This window comes from Schistocerca cancellata, chromosome 9 (assembly GCF_023864275.1).
Source record: "Schistocerca cancellata isolate TAMUIC-IGC-003103 chromosome 9, iqSchCanc2.1, whole genome shotgun sequence".
In the NCBI taxonomy this organism is placed as follows: domain Eukaryota; kingdom Metazoa; phylum Arthropoda; class Insecta; order Orthoptera; family Acrididae; genus Schistocerca; species Schistocerca cancellata.
Genome location: NC_064634.1, coordinates 64,527,143 through 64,541,967, shown reverse-complemented (window position 1 = coordinate 64,541,967; position 14,825 = coordinate 64,527,143). Strand labels below are relative to the sequence as shown.

General features: G+C 40.3%; 1 protein-coding gene across 3 annotated transcripts in view; it reads right to left on the bottom strand.

Annotated features, from left to right (window-relative positions):
• The window catches only part of LOC126100304 (RNA-binding protein 26), a 248,156-nt gene that overhangs the window by 175,917 nt on the left and 57,414 nt on the right, over nucleotides 1-14,825 (bottom strand). For all 3 annotated transcript variants that reach the window (XM_049910913.1, XM_049910914.1, XM_049910912.1), the window contains exon 6: nucleotides 4,800-5,033. In XM_049910913.1, the coding sequence (XP_049766870.1) occupies nucleotides 4,800-5,033 (234 nt within the window). The remainder of the gene's footprint in view (nucleotides 1-4,799; nucleotides 5,034-14,825) is intronic.

Here is a 14,825-nt window from a genome sequence, read left to right as displayed (position 1 = left end):
ATATGGTTGGTTTTATAAGAATTTTCTATGAGAGGTTTGGGTAATTTAATCCACAGTATTGGTTTGATGTGAATATGGTGGAGCGCATATCCAATGATTGCTGAAAGTATTATAAGCATGGCTAGAAAAGGCTGATTTCTAGAAGCAATATATCTGATTAGATGAAATGTATGTAATAAATATTTACAACATTATGGAAAGGATAAATTGCTATTCACCATAAAGAATACACATTGAGTTGCACACAGGACTGATGGGTGCATTGCCAGATAGTGGCTCACAAAGAGGGTGTGGGGACATGAATTGGGAGGAGGCGATAAGTCAAAGGTGGGCAGAATCTGTTGGGTGTGAGGACAGTAGGTTACCGTAAGCTGAGGCTGGGATAATTTTGGGAGCAGAGAATGCATCACAAGGATAATTCCCATCTGCGCAGTTCAGAAAAATCAGGTGGTGTAAGGGAGGACCCAGATGGGTTGTGAAGCAACCACTGAAATTAAGCGTGTTATGTTCAGCTGCATGTTCTGCCACAGGGTGGTCCACTTTCATCTTGGCCACAGTTTCGCAGTGGCCATTCATTCTACTTGACAGCTGGTTGGCAGTCTCCATAAATCCAGCAAGATCTCCAGTCTCTCCTGAAATTTTTAAGCCCATTACAGTACCTACCTACCTACCTCTCTCTCTCTCTCTCTCTCTCTCTCTCTCTCTCTCTCTCTCTCTCTCTCTCTCTCTCTCCCCCCCCCCCCCCCTCCTCACCACCAATACTGCCCGCACCCCTTCTACATGCCCCCTAAAGTACATAAACCCAACCACCCACGATGGCCTACTGTGGCCAGTTACTGTGCCCTCACCAAGAGAATCTCTGTACTTGTGGACCAACACCTTCAGCCTATTACCCACAACCCACCCTGCTATATAAAAGAAACCAACCATTTCCTCCACCAACTCTCCTCAGTTCCTGTTATTTATCACATGACACCCTGCTTATCAGTACTGACACCAGCTTCCTCTACACTATCATCCCCAATACCTTGCCACTACTAAAAACTGCGTTTCCCAACCCCCCAACGGACTCCAAACCTACAACCTCCTACCTGGTCACCAGGACCATCTATAGCCTCTAGCACAATTACTTCATCTTTGAAGGTATCACCTACAAATAATTTGATGGTACACCAATGGGCATCCCCATGGCATCATCCTAAGCCACCTTATTCATGGGTAATATAAAGGAATCCCTCCCAACCATCCAAAATCCCAGACTCCTCACCTAGTTTGATGACTCTGTGATGTGGATTAAGGACGAGCACACCCTATCCACATTCCTCCAGGACCTCAACAACTTCTCCCTCATTTGCTTCACCTGGTCCTACACAACCCAACAAACCACCTTCCTCTATGTTCACCTCCACCTCAGATACGGCTTCATCAGTATCTCTGACCTTATCAAACCTACCAACCACCAGTAATACCTCCACTTCAACAGCTGACACCCGTTCAATACTAAGAAGTCCTTCTCATACAGCCTATCCACCTGTGGCAGTCTTTTCTGTAGTGACGAGCAGCCCCTCTCAAAATATACCGAGAGTCTCACAGTGGTCTTCACAGACCAAAATTACTCTCCCAACCTTGTGCAGAAACGGATCTTGTGCGCCTTGTCTCTCCGATCAACTACCACATTTCTACATTTCTACTGTCTGACCACAAAGCAGCACTCTTCTAGTGACTCAGTACCAAGCAGGATTGGAGCAACTGAATCATATTCTACGCCAAGTTTCAGCACCTCTCATTGTGCCCTGAGATGAGGAATATTCTACCTCCCACAGTGGTATTCCACTGCTCAACGAACCTACACAATACCCTCATCCATCCCTACACAACCCCTGCTTCCAAACCCCTAACTCATGGCTCATATTCCTGTAATATGAACTAAAGCAAAACCTGTTCCATACATCCTACCACCACCACCACCACCACCACCACCACCACCACCTACTCCAATCTGGTCACAGGCATCACCTATCCCAACAAAGGGAGGGTGGCTCCATGTGAAAACAATCATGTGACTTACAAACTAAGCTCCGACCAATGTGCTCTTTTACATGCGGGCATGGCAACACACAAACTATCTATCTGCATGAATGGTCACTGACAAACTGTGGCCAACAGACACCTGGACCACCTAAATGCTGAACAACAATGTTCTTCAGTTTAATGACTGATTCACAGTCTGCACCAACACCAGTTTTTCTGGATTATGCAGGTGGGAACTTTCCCTACAATATATCCTATGTACCCATAATCCCCTCTGGCCTCAACCTATACTAGTTCCTCTTCTTCACTCAACTATCCCCTTAACTGCTCCCGCTCCAGAACTATGCAGCCTTATATTCCACCAACACACACTACCCTTGTTTGCACTATGTCCCTGCACACTCCCACAAGCAGCACTAGACCATCCCTACTCCTATCCCTCACCCTTCAATGTCCTAGCAGCCTCCTTAACCCACCATCAATAGATTACTTCTCCCATCAGGCACAGGTGCACTCAGTCTGGCCTCTGTGACCAGAGACAGTGACTGTGTGTGTGTGTGTGTGTGTGTGTGTGTGTGAGAGAGAGAGAGAGAGAGAGAGAGAGAGAGAGAGAGAGAGAGAGAGAGAGAGAGAGAGAGAGAGCGGGGAGGGGGGGGGGGGCTGAGCTCCTCTGAATGTGTGTGTTTTCTACTCCAATAGAACACCTTTTGGGCAAAATCTTAAATGTATTGCAATCTTTTTCTTATGGCTTTCTGCAAGTCATCTCCTCTATATGGTGAGCAGCCATCTATCCTTTTTAAAATGTTGCCATTGTTCTATCCTGGATATTTCAATGTTCGACATAAAAGATGTTAAGCACACAGAGCCAAGATATCCACCCAGAAACACATTAAATTCAGAACTGACCTCTGTCTTCTTTCACACATCCCTCCAGTCCACTTCTTGTAAAATTACCTTTAAACTTTCTGTTGTCTCTTAATTAATGACTCTGTTCTATGACACAACTTCATTGTAATCAGGGAATTTATTTAGTTGTGCACCATGCTCAGAGAGGCCATTCACTACTAGATTCATTCAATATCATTGATTTAAGTATACACCTGCAAAAATGTTATCTATTGGTGTAGTGCTTTCCTGTGTAATTCTGGTGGGGAAAATATCTCGGGTTATAAGTGTTAAGTAACACTTTCCAAGAATTTCTTTATCTAAATCTTTCAGAAAATTAATATTGAGGTTTATACATTATATCAATTATTTTCTTTCATCTGTTGGGTGATATGACACAGCTCAATTTTTAAAAATAATGTTTTATAATTAACAAAGAGAGGATCTTGAAAACTGACTCCTAATGAGTGACAAAAGTGGTAGCTTCCACGTTCTTGATAATTAAACAAAATTCATTGGTATGACAAAAACTTGAGTGTTACATCAAAAAATTTAGGCACCCACTTTTTGAGACACGATTTCATAGAACTGTTGTCTTGAGTCACTATGTCAATGTTTACATCCACAGTTAAACATCACAAAATCTCTGTCTTGCAATTAGATTCCTCAGATTTAAGGCCAAAGGCTCACATGGTGGAAACACTTACACAGATGATAATCTGACGGTAATAATAAAATATTGAATGTAGTAAGCTGATGCTGATATGAAAAAGCCTGTTCCAAGCCTAAATAAATGTACATATTTTGATTAATTCTGTAAAAAAGTAACTGTTTGTTCAAAATAAAAACATCAAGTTATTAAGAAAATGTTGTTTCTAAAATATTTCCTTTGAATTCCTGCTTGATTTGTAGCCGTAGTAGTAGTAATAGTAGCAGCAGCTGCAGCAGCAAAGCCCCAATAGTAGTAGTAGTAGTAGTAGTAGTAGTAGCAGCAGCAGTAGCAGCAGCAGCAGCAGTCAACTATTTTCTGAAGGTGGTTTGCTGGAGTGTTCATATTCACTGCTGCCTGCTATAAGGGTCTTTCTCCATAACTATTCCACTCAGTACCTCTTTATTCTCAATTCAATCTACACATCTTAACTTCAGCATTATTTTGTAGCACCACATTCAAAACTTGCTATTCTGTTCTTTTCCATGTTTTATTTCTATAATATGGTATACTCCAGACAAATACTTTTCAAAAAGATTTCATATCACTTGTATTTATATTCAATATCAACATCTCATTAAAAAAAAAAAAAAAAAATAATAATAATAATAATAATAATAATAATAAAGCTTCTCTTGCTACTGCCAGTCATTACTTTTTTTTTTTTTTTTCAATTTCTACCATCATTTATTTTGCTGCTTACTTTTGTACTACTTTAAGTATCTCATTCCCCAATCTAGTTTCTCCAGCATCACTTGACTTAATTCAACTGCACTCCATTACTGTTATTCTACTTTTACTTAAACTCATCTTATTGACTTTTACAGGACCCTATTCACTCCATCAAATGATCTTCCACATTCTTTACTATCTATCACCACTGGAAAACAGTTGCTTTTTTTGTCTTCACCCTCAACTCGTTTCAAAATTTCTCCTCTGTTCGCTTTACTGCCTGCTTGAAGTGCACAATGATTAACATATGCAACCCCTACAGAACTAATAGTTACAATCTTCTAGACATGATATTAACAGATGTATGATTTGAATTGCTATAAGTAATAAATTTCAGATTTCTACTGAGTGCCCCCAAGTGACATTGTTTTTTCCATACCACTCTCCAGCTTTCCCACTTTATACAGTAGCTACGATATTACTGTTCACGGTAAATTCTTACCATCAAAATCTCGACACCGCCTTTTCGGTAAAAATGTGGGAGTAGATGCAGAGTTGTCAGGTATTGCGACTCCAGCAGCTGTAGCAGGCACGGCAGGTTTGCTGCAAGCGCTGACAACACTCTGAATGCTCTGCGACGTTGTAGTCAGCCTCATATCAACATCGCCGTGGTTGCTGTCCTGTGTCGGAGTCGCTGCACCAGACAGCGGTTCCTTCTTGTCTCTGGCCGATCGGTCTGCACATTAAAAATACCACACTTATTGTGTAATTTCTAACAGAATGCAGTGCAACACAACTGAAGTATTCAAACGTACTAGAATGAATGCAGTACACTTGCACAGACATCTATTTATTGGACAAAGGAAGACCTCTAACATTAATTTATAATAAAGTACCAGCTGTATGGTAGTGTGTACAGTGTGAGCAATACAGGGCTATTAAAAATGATTGAAGCGATTTCATAAATTCACTGTAGCTCCATTTATTGACATATGGTCATGACACACTACAGATACGTAGAAAAACTCAAAGTTTTGTTCGGCTGAAGCCGCACTTGAGATTTCTGCCGCCAGAGCACTCGAGAGTGCAGTGAGACAAAATGGCGACAGGAGCCGAGAAAGCGTATGTCGTGCTTGAAATGCACTCACATCAGTCAGTCATAACAGTGCAACGACACTTCAGGACGAAGTTCAACGAAGATCCACCAACTGCTAACTCCATTCGGCGATGGTATGCGCAGTTTAAAGCTTCTGGATGCCTCTGTAAGGGGAAATCAACGGGTCGGCCTGCAGTGAGCGAAGAAACGGTTGAACGCGTGCGGGCAAGTTTCACGCGTAGCCCGCCGAAGTCGACGAATAAAGCAAGCAGGGAGCTAAACGTACCACAGCCGACGGTTTGGAAAATCTTACGGAAAAGGCTAAAGCAGAAGCCTTACCGTTTACAATTGCTACAAGCCCTGACACCCGATGACAAAGTCAAACGCTTTGAATTTTCGGCGCGGTTGCAACAGCTCATGGAAGAGGATGCGTTCAGTGCGAAACTTGTTTTCAGTGATGCAGCAACATTTTTTCTTAATGGTGAAGTGAACCAGACACAATGTGCGAATCTGGGCGGTAGAGAATCCTCACGCATCCGTGCAGCAAATTTGCAATTCACCAAAAGTTAACGTGTTTTGTGCAATCTCACGGTTTAAAGTTTACGGCCCCTTTTTCTTCTGCGAAAAAAACATTACAGGACACGTGTATCTGGACATGGTGGAAAATTGGCTCATGCCACAACTGGAGACCGACAGCGCCGACTTCATCTTTCAACAGGATGGTGCTCCACCGCACTTCCATCGCGATGTTCAGCATTTCTTAAACAGGAGATCGGAAAACCGATGGATCGGTCGTGGTGGAGATCACGATCAGCAATTCATGTCATGGCCTCCACACTCTCCCGACTTAACCCCATGTGATTTCTTTCTGTGGGGTTATGTGAAAGATTCAGTGTTTAAACCTCCTCTACCAAGAAATGTGCCAGAACTGCGAGCTCGCATCAACGATGCTTTCAAACTCATCGATGGGGACATGCTGCGCCGAGTGTGGGCGGAACTTTATTATCGGCTTGGTATCTGCCGAATCACTAAAGGGGCACATATCAAACATTTGTGAATGCCTAAAAAAACTTTTTGAGTTTTTGTATGTGTGTGCAAAGCATTGTGAAAACATCTCAAATAATAAAGTTATTGTAGAGCTGTGAAATCGCTTCAATCATTTGTAATAACCCTGCATTTGCATCTCATACAAGGTAGTCCTCCATAATCCAATTTGCTGTCACTGCCAACTGGCACAAACAACATTCATAATTTGGGTGTCAAGGATTCGAGTGCCTCCTCACTAGAGTATTTCGGCAGGTGCTGAGAGTGACAGATGGTGGTCACATCAGAAGCTGCTGCATTGTTCAGAGGAAGCAAGACACAACTAGGGCAGCAATTAGATCTGTTAAAGGTGCAGGCACTCCTCTACAGTCCCCCTCAAACCTATAAGCATGTGAAGAAGTCCACAGCCACAGTGTTTCTATACTGTTCAAAGCATTAAACAGAATAACCAGTAAAATAACTGTTCTCTGGCATACAAGTATCTACACCACCATTGGTGAACATGACAGATGATTACAGCATCTTCACAGGGCAGGAACAACCAGATCCAGCAAAATGGAGATGTACTGCACCTGCATTGAGACAAACATGTGCCATATCCAAACTTCCATCATGCTGGCTAAAGTAGGATGGTAAGTAATTCAAAATTAACAGTTTTCAACAAAATAGTAATAGAACAACAGCTTCTAAGCAGATGCCATGAAATTTGGCATTTGTAATCAGGGAGGTAATTCCAATCATGACTACATGAACCCTCCAGTGTTCATCAATTACTTGTGTCACCTCCACTATTGTGGATGCTCAATAAGATTTACAGAGAATGGCAATGGTATTCATAATCATTATTAGACATTCCAAAAGTCTGAAGCTATAGTCTTAATTGAAACATTGGAAAATACAGGACTGTATAATGACAATATTATGAAAAGGCTAGATTCTACTCACCATGTAGAAGAAATGATGTATTACAGACAGGCACAACAAAAAGACTGCTACATGTGCACATGCAAGTGCCCACGCATGTGCACAGGCAAGCGTGCACCCCCCCCCCCCCCCCACACACACACACACACATGCACGTAATGGATTGCAGATCTCATATTTTAAGTGGAGTTGACTGCAAACTGCCCACAGTAAGATACTGCAGGGTAAGGCACAAGTTCTTTCAGTTCTGGTGGGCATGTGTTTACAAAGAAGATTGCACTATAGAAGGGATGCATTTTGACACACACAGTCCAATTCCCTAACACTGACAGACATTGAAGAAAAATGCAAGGTTTGAATAATTCATTGTGGCCTTGAAAGAATTACACGGATAGTGTCCTAAATGTTTTACATCTGTTACCGAGAGGTTTTCGAGACTGTTTGCCATTTCAGTTGAAAGCGCCTCCGTGTATGTGCTGATGTAACTGATTAACCCGCAAGTGAATTCCCATTTTAATGACAAATCTGTTTACTTTCAAACTGTTCAGGATGTCTGCACTGTTTTCTTCAGGTAAATTTTCCATGTTTCCACAATGAGGTTGCAAAGTGCTACATTATTTTGATCAACATATTTGTGCAAAAGATCTTTTTTCAATTACGAGACTAAATAAGTCACGGTTATGTGGCTACTTGAGTGCGAAAACTTGTGAAATTGTCTGCGTAGTGCCTGTATGCCAACAGTTTGTAGCAGATAAAAATTATGACTTCAGCATGCCAAAAATAACTAAACAATTCTGAAAATTTGTTTTGCTCATGCTTTAAGTAGCTGAGAAGCGTAAAATATAAAAGCATGTAGTATGCAGTGCGATTGCCCCCCCCCCCCCCCCCCCTCCTCCCGCTAAGGCGGAGTGGGAAATGTGCATGAGCAGCTGAGTTGGCACTGTGGCACTCACAGCCTGCGAGCTGAAATCTTAGTCACCCCACAATTATATAGGCTTTGGAGTTCCATTGCTACATAAGTTTGTGCTGTTCTCCTTTTGAACACTGAAATTTTCGTATTGCTGTATAACACACAAAGCTTCTGTAAGATTGAGGAAAAAATTCCAGCAACTGCGAAGTTTGGCAAGTACTTGCAGCAAGACACAAGAACCAGTTTCCACTAACTTGAGGAAGCTACTTCTGCAATTTGATCAAACTTGCAGACGATGACTTGCTGGGCCTGTTTCAACGTCAAAGAACTTACAGAAGTAGCTTCTGTAAATGACTTGCGGAAGTTTACTTACTAACTTCTGAAAATAATGTTTTTATGCAATTCCATAAGTTTAAAGTGTCAATTTCCTACAAAAATTGGGTAAAAATACTAAAATTCACATACAAAATCACTCTCAGGAGTATTTCCAAACATGCCAATAATCCTTTGTTCATTTTAATTAGGGTCAGTATTACATCAATTATTGAAATAGGAGAAGATTTCATGCCCAGAAAGGTTTCCTTCTTATCACTGCATATCTTGATAACTAAAGGCTTTGTAAACAGAAAAGGTAATGTATGTTATAGCTAGAAGGAATAATGATCCAGAAACAGTCAAACATTATAAAAACTACTGCACTGTATTAGGAAAAGTTATCAATACGTCCAGATATGTGCATTATGTCTGAGATTAGCACCTCTGACAATCAAATTAAAACAATTTGGAATATTGTTGAAAGGGAAACAGGGCAACTGAGAGCACAGGAAAACAATATTTCTATCGAACTCAATGAGAGGTGGTTTCAGTTGCCTGGGACTGCAGTTGTGTTGAGAATATTGTGTGTGAGCGCGCGCGAGCCCACGCATGCGCAAGGATGTGTGTGTGTGTTGTTGACGAAGGCCTTAATGGCCAAAAGCTTTAATTGTGAGTGACTTTCTGTTGTGCCTACCTGTGACTCAGCATCTCGGCTCTATGGTGAGTGCAACTTTCCTTCCCATAATATTGTTACAACCCATCCTGGATTTTCCATTGTTTGAACTCAATGAAAAGTTTTCTACAAAAAGTCAGAAGTAGAAAACATTTTTAAATGTTTTAGAGAAAATAGGATCCAGATGTTCATTGGAAAATGTAAGCTTTAATGGAAGAAGCAATATCTATGCAATTTGATAAAATTGAAATTCCACCCATCTCTCCTAATGATATTAGGAAAATAATAAATTCACTCAAAAGTAAAAGTTTGCATAGAATTGATGGCATGTCCACGAGAGTACTAAAAGCTTGTTCCTAAAAGATCAGTGGGATTCTCAGCCACATATGTAGCTGCTCACTTAAACAGGGCATTTTTTTTCAGATGTGTTTAAATATGCTATTGTTGAACCATTGCACAAAAAGGGGGTTAGATCTGATTCCAGCAACTACTGCCAATTCTCACTTATGACAGCTTTATCCAAAATTCTTGAAAAAGTAATGTATTGAAAGAGTAGCATCACATATTCGTAAAAATGAAGTACTAACAAAAGGTCAATTTGGTTTTCAGAAAGGCTACTCAACAGAAAATGCTATATACACTTTCACTGATCAAACATCAAATGCACTGAAAAACCGAACATCACCCATTGGGATATTTTGTGATCTGTCAAACGCTTTTGATAGTGTGAATCATGAAATTCTTCTAGGTAAGCTTAAGTATTGTGGTACGATTGGGACACTGCACAAATGATTTAATTCATATTTAACTGGAAGAATGCAGAAGGCTGAAATTAACAGTACAGATAGTCTACAAAAATCAGCCAAGTCCTCTTGTTTCAGCTCAGAAGATAAAACAGTTCCCCTCGAAGCATGCTCAAATCTGTCGTAAGCTGAAGTAAAGGGGTGGAGTTGGGCAATAGAGGTGAGCAGCACTCAAAAAGACAAATTGTGTAACTCTAGATTTTTGTAGGATGGGGTAGCATAAGTCGTGGTATTACGGAAATGTGGCTCATGTTTTCAGCGCAACCACTAGGCTCGGACCCTCAGGCTACACTCTGATAGACTACCATAGTAAGTACTCGCACTCAGAAACAACAACCAGACACTATTCAAAACACTGTCAGTGGGCAGCGATTACTTTGGAAATCTGCCTCAGAACAACCATAAGTAGCTGAAACAAAGTCATTGCGATTAAGCAGATTGATAAATTTATTCTCTACTGTTACACATAATGACAAATATATAACATGTGAATAGGAGCCTCACAAATTGCCTACTTCAATAGACATTTCCCCTTTTTTATTCCCTATAGCAAAACCTCATTTGACTAATCTGAAGTGAGTTATATCACATTGAAATGGCAGTCGTAGGTAAGCAATCTGAGCACTTTACATCAATATTTTTTTGCCATTTCATTCACAAGGTAAACGAAAAACTCGTGTTGTAACACTAGTTCACATAATTTTGTCCTTTTCTAATTACTGTCAACTGATATGTTTTGTTTCTTTAATGAGGAAACGGTATCTTCCTTATTTTTGGCTTTGTGGATGCTTTACCTTGGCAAATGATACAGAGCATTATTTATAACAATAAAAGAGATTTTCATTCAGTTTTGAAGACTCTTCCGAGCCATTTTACAAAAATATTCTAGTTCATCTCTTTGTTACAATTGGAGGTCTTATTTGCACTGAATGACAGTTGACGATTTCCAATAAAACATTCTGAAGTTCTAGCAAGTGCTACAATAATTCTCTTTCCTGTGCCAATCAGAGCTGCGGTACTAGCTCTAATGCTCTCATTTGTCTAGCCATTTTTAAGCTGTCCCCCATATTCATCTATTTTGTATTCATGATATCTTGCAGTCTGTATGAAGTTGATGAATGATATTTTATTAATTTAGACATAGCTGTAAGACAGAGGTTTCGGAACCAGATTTTAAATTGTAAGACATGTCCAGGGGTATATGCGGACTCTTGACTACAGTTTATTGGTTATGAGCTGTAGATTTAACCTGAAGAAATTTCAAAACGGTAGGAAATTAAGGAGATGGAACCTAAATATGCTGAAAGAACCAGAGATTGTGGACAGTTTTCGAGGGGGAGAGGTGAAATAGTGAAGGCAGCAGAGAATCAGAGATAAACAGACATGGTATAGTAAAAATCCTTGGATAATACAGGAGATACGAAGGGGTTACAAACGTCTAAAAAATGAGATTGACAGAAAGTGTGAAATGGCTAAGTAAGAATGGCTAGAGAACAAATGTAAGGATTTAGAAGCACATATCACTAGGGGAATGATAGATGCCACCCCCTGGAAAATTCAAGAGGCCTAAAGATGAGATGGGAGATATAATAACGCGAGAAGAATTTGACACTGCACCGAAAGCTGTAAATCAAAACAAGGTCCCAGCGGTAGACAATATTCTGTCAAAACTATTGATAGTCTTGGGTGAGTCAGCTATGACAAAACTCTTCCATATGTACATGTAAGAGACAGGTGAAATATCCTCAGACTACAAGAAGGATATAATAATCCCAATTCAAAAGAAAGCAGATGGTGACAGGTGTCAATACTACTGAACTACCAGTTTAATAAGTCACAGTTGCAAAATACTGGCACGAATTCTTTACAGAAGTCTGGAAAAACTGGTAGAAGCTAGCCTTGTAAAGATCAGTTTGGATTCCAGGGAAATGTAGGAGTATGTGAGGCAATATTGACTATGACTTATCTTAGAAGACAGTTTAAGAAAAGGCAAACCTATGTTTGAAGCATCTGTAGACTTAACTCTTCCAGGGGAAGTGGTTCCATTTGAAACCACCAACAATTTTCTCATTTTGTGGCAAAAGGTCAATGGCTACATTTGGGGACACCATTCAACAGCCTAGTTGGTGCTGCCCTCTAGCGTCTGTCACTGGAACCGCTTCAAAATCTGTAAATATTAGCAAGTAGTGAGGCGAGTTGGATAGCCATTTTTGTACGCTGTGCAGGAACGTCTTTGTTCTCAAATTGTGACTGTATTCTTCTGTATTAGGTAACTTTTATGCATGTATGCAATGCAGAACACTGTTCTGTTTACATTAATACTATATGTACTGCAATAATAGCCAAAATAATGCATTTATTTCCGTGAATGTTGTGGTGGTTCCATTTGAAACCACTGCTCCTGTAACGGCAGCATTAGTAGGTGTGACAATTCCCCAATTTTGTGTGCAATGTGAAAACTGAAACCAATATAAGATATGGATAACAAAATGCAAAGCATAGTGTGGTAACATTTGGTAAACAATTTAAGAAGCATTACAAGACCTTTCCCTTGGTACTTTAAAATGGCTCTAGAGCTGAAATCGCAACAGTGAAATAAATGAATAATAGCCATCATCTAACTGCTAGGTCATCGGTCCCTCTAAATCCTAGTATATACTAGAGCGAACGAAGTGAACGAATGTAAAACCTCGTTTACACTGCTGCAAATGAGTATTCGTAGATGATTCGCCAATGTTCACTGCCATTCGTTTATACGTGTGAACAAGTGTTTGTACTGGAATGAAGGGAAGAGAGTAGAAGAGAACGAGTATAGCATGCAAACTATAGACGCTGCCAATTTTAATTTTTTTTTTTACCTGTGCGCTAATAATCCTCACACAGCTTTCACTCGAAAACAACACTACTTATAGTAACAGGTCTGCGCGAGTGCGGGTATCCCCAGTAATAACTGTGTTGCAGGTAAAATCATACGTCTGTTGCGAATATTTGCGGGTTATCTTTAAACTGTACAAAGTAAATATTTAACATAATTATGGTTTGTCGTCTGTGGCTCTTCAATGTTGACACCACCAAAATATGCTCGAAAAACACGCGCCAGCCGATGTGGCCGAGCGGTTCTAGACGCTTCAGTCTGGAACCGCGCGACCGCTACGGTCGGAAGTTCGAATCCTGCCTTGGGCATGGATGTGTGTGATGTCTTTAGGTTAGTTAGGTTTAAGTAGTTCTAAGTTCTAGGGGACTGATGACCTCAGATGTTAAGTCCCACAGTGCTCAGAGCCATTTGAACCATTTTTGAAAAACACGTTTTCATTTGTATATTACTGCGTTTGCAGCCCCCTTTCAACAACAATCCAAAATTCATCATTTTGTGCCACTCTTATATCATTTACGATAAGTTACATGCAAAGTAAAAGAATTTAAATTTGAAATGACTGTCACTGAAATATGTCAAGCCTTAATTCGCATCACAACCGAGTGTGGACATCAGCAGACAAAAATTCACAAGTCTCTTTTCAGAGCAGTGGTGGGTTAAACTGCTTTACAAAACGTTAATAACGGATAAGCAACTTGGCAGATGTGAATAATGATCTTCTGGATGCGGTGCACATATAGACGGCGGCATTTTTCCTGTCCGCACAGACTTCTAGTTAGAGCTACGATGTAAATCTATGATATTGAGATAAGATTATTTTGTCCGCTGGTTTTGACAAAGCAAACAAAGTGGCGTATGAAAATAAATATGTTGGTGGCTTAATTTGTTATGTAGATGTGAAACGCTTGGAAGTAGTGCCAGTGCACTTAACACTGAATTGCAGCTACAGCCTTCTTTAGATTTATTCCAGAATTTTGCACACATGTCGGCTGACGCCTTTCGCTGGCTCCTCAAATTACACCTGACGAGGAAATTTACTAGCAGCAACATAAAGCAGTTCGCAAGAAGACGAGTACTCTCCGTGCTGGTAATGCCAAAGGGGAGACGAGGCAAACTTCTTTTGATGCTTTGCTCAAAAACCGACAGCCAGCTGAACACTAACGAACACTACCGAATGTGTACCGAAAAAGACTGAATGTTATTGTCTCGCAGTGGTGAATGGAATTAACACTACAGAATCAGCATTTCATCACACAAACAATGATGTTATGCTTTCGCTACTTAATTGTTTCTTACTGTGAAAAGCTAAGCACTAAAGGGGAAACAACATTATAGGCAATGTTTGTTTTAATTACGAAGCAAGTAATGTCACGCAGAAGAGATTAGAAATCACGTGTTTCTTAACTTTTGCAGGAACTTCAGAGGCACTGTGGGCACCGAGTAAAGTTTACGAACCAAACACGACTGAATGTCGTTTGCTCAAATTCGTCTACACATATGAGAATGCAGTTTTACCTGTTTTAGTTTGCTCAGACTGAGCTACCAAATGTGTTAATGGTATATACATATATGTATTTTTCTGATAGATAGTTATTGTTACAGGCAATGTCAAACTGCTGGATATGGACCCAGAAAAACTGCACAATAGACTGCTGTGTGATATCCATTTTTATAAAAAGTCATTCATGAACAGTACGAAACAACGGCTTATACACACAGCAGTTCCTGTAAAATTTACATCTGACACTGGTTCTTCAGCAGTATGTGAGGGAACTAGTGATAAGAATAGTTTGTCATCACCTGAACTGAAAGTGAACATTCCAAGGAGAACATACAGTGCAGCTAGTCACCTTCTGGTAGAAACAAATGCAACACCACAAAAGTGTGA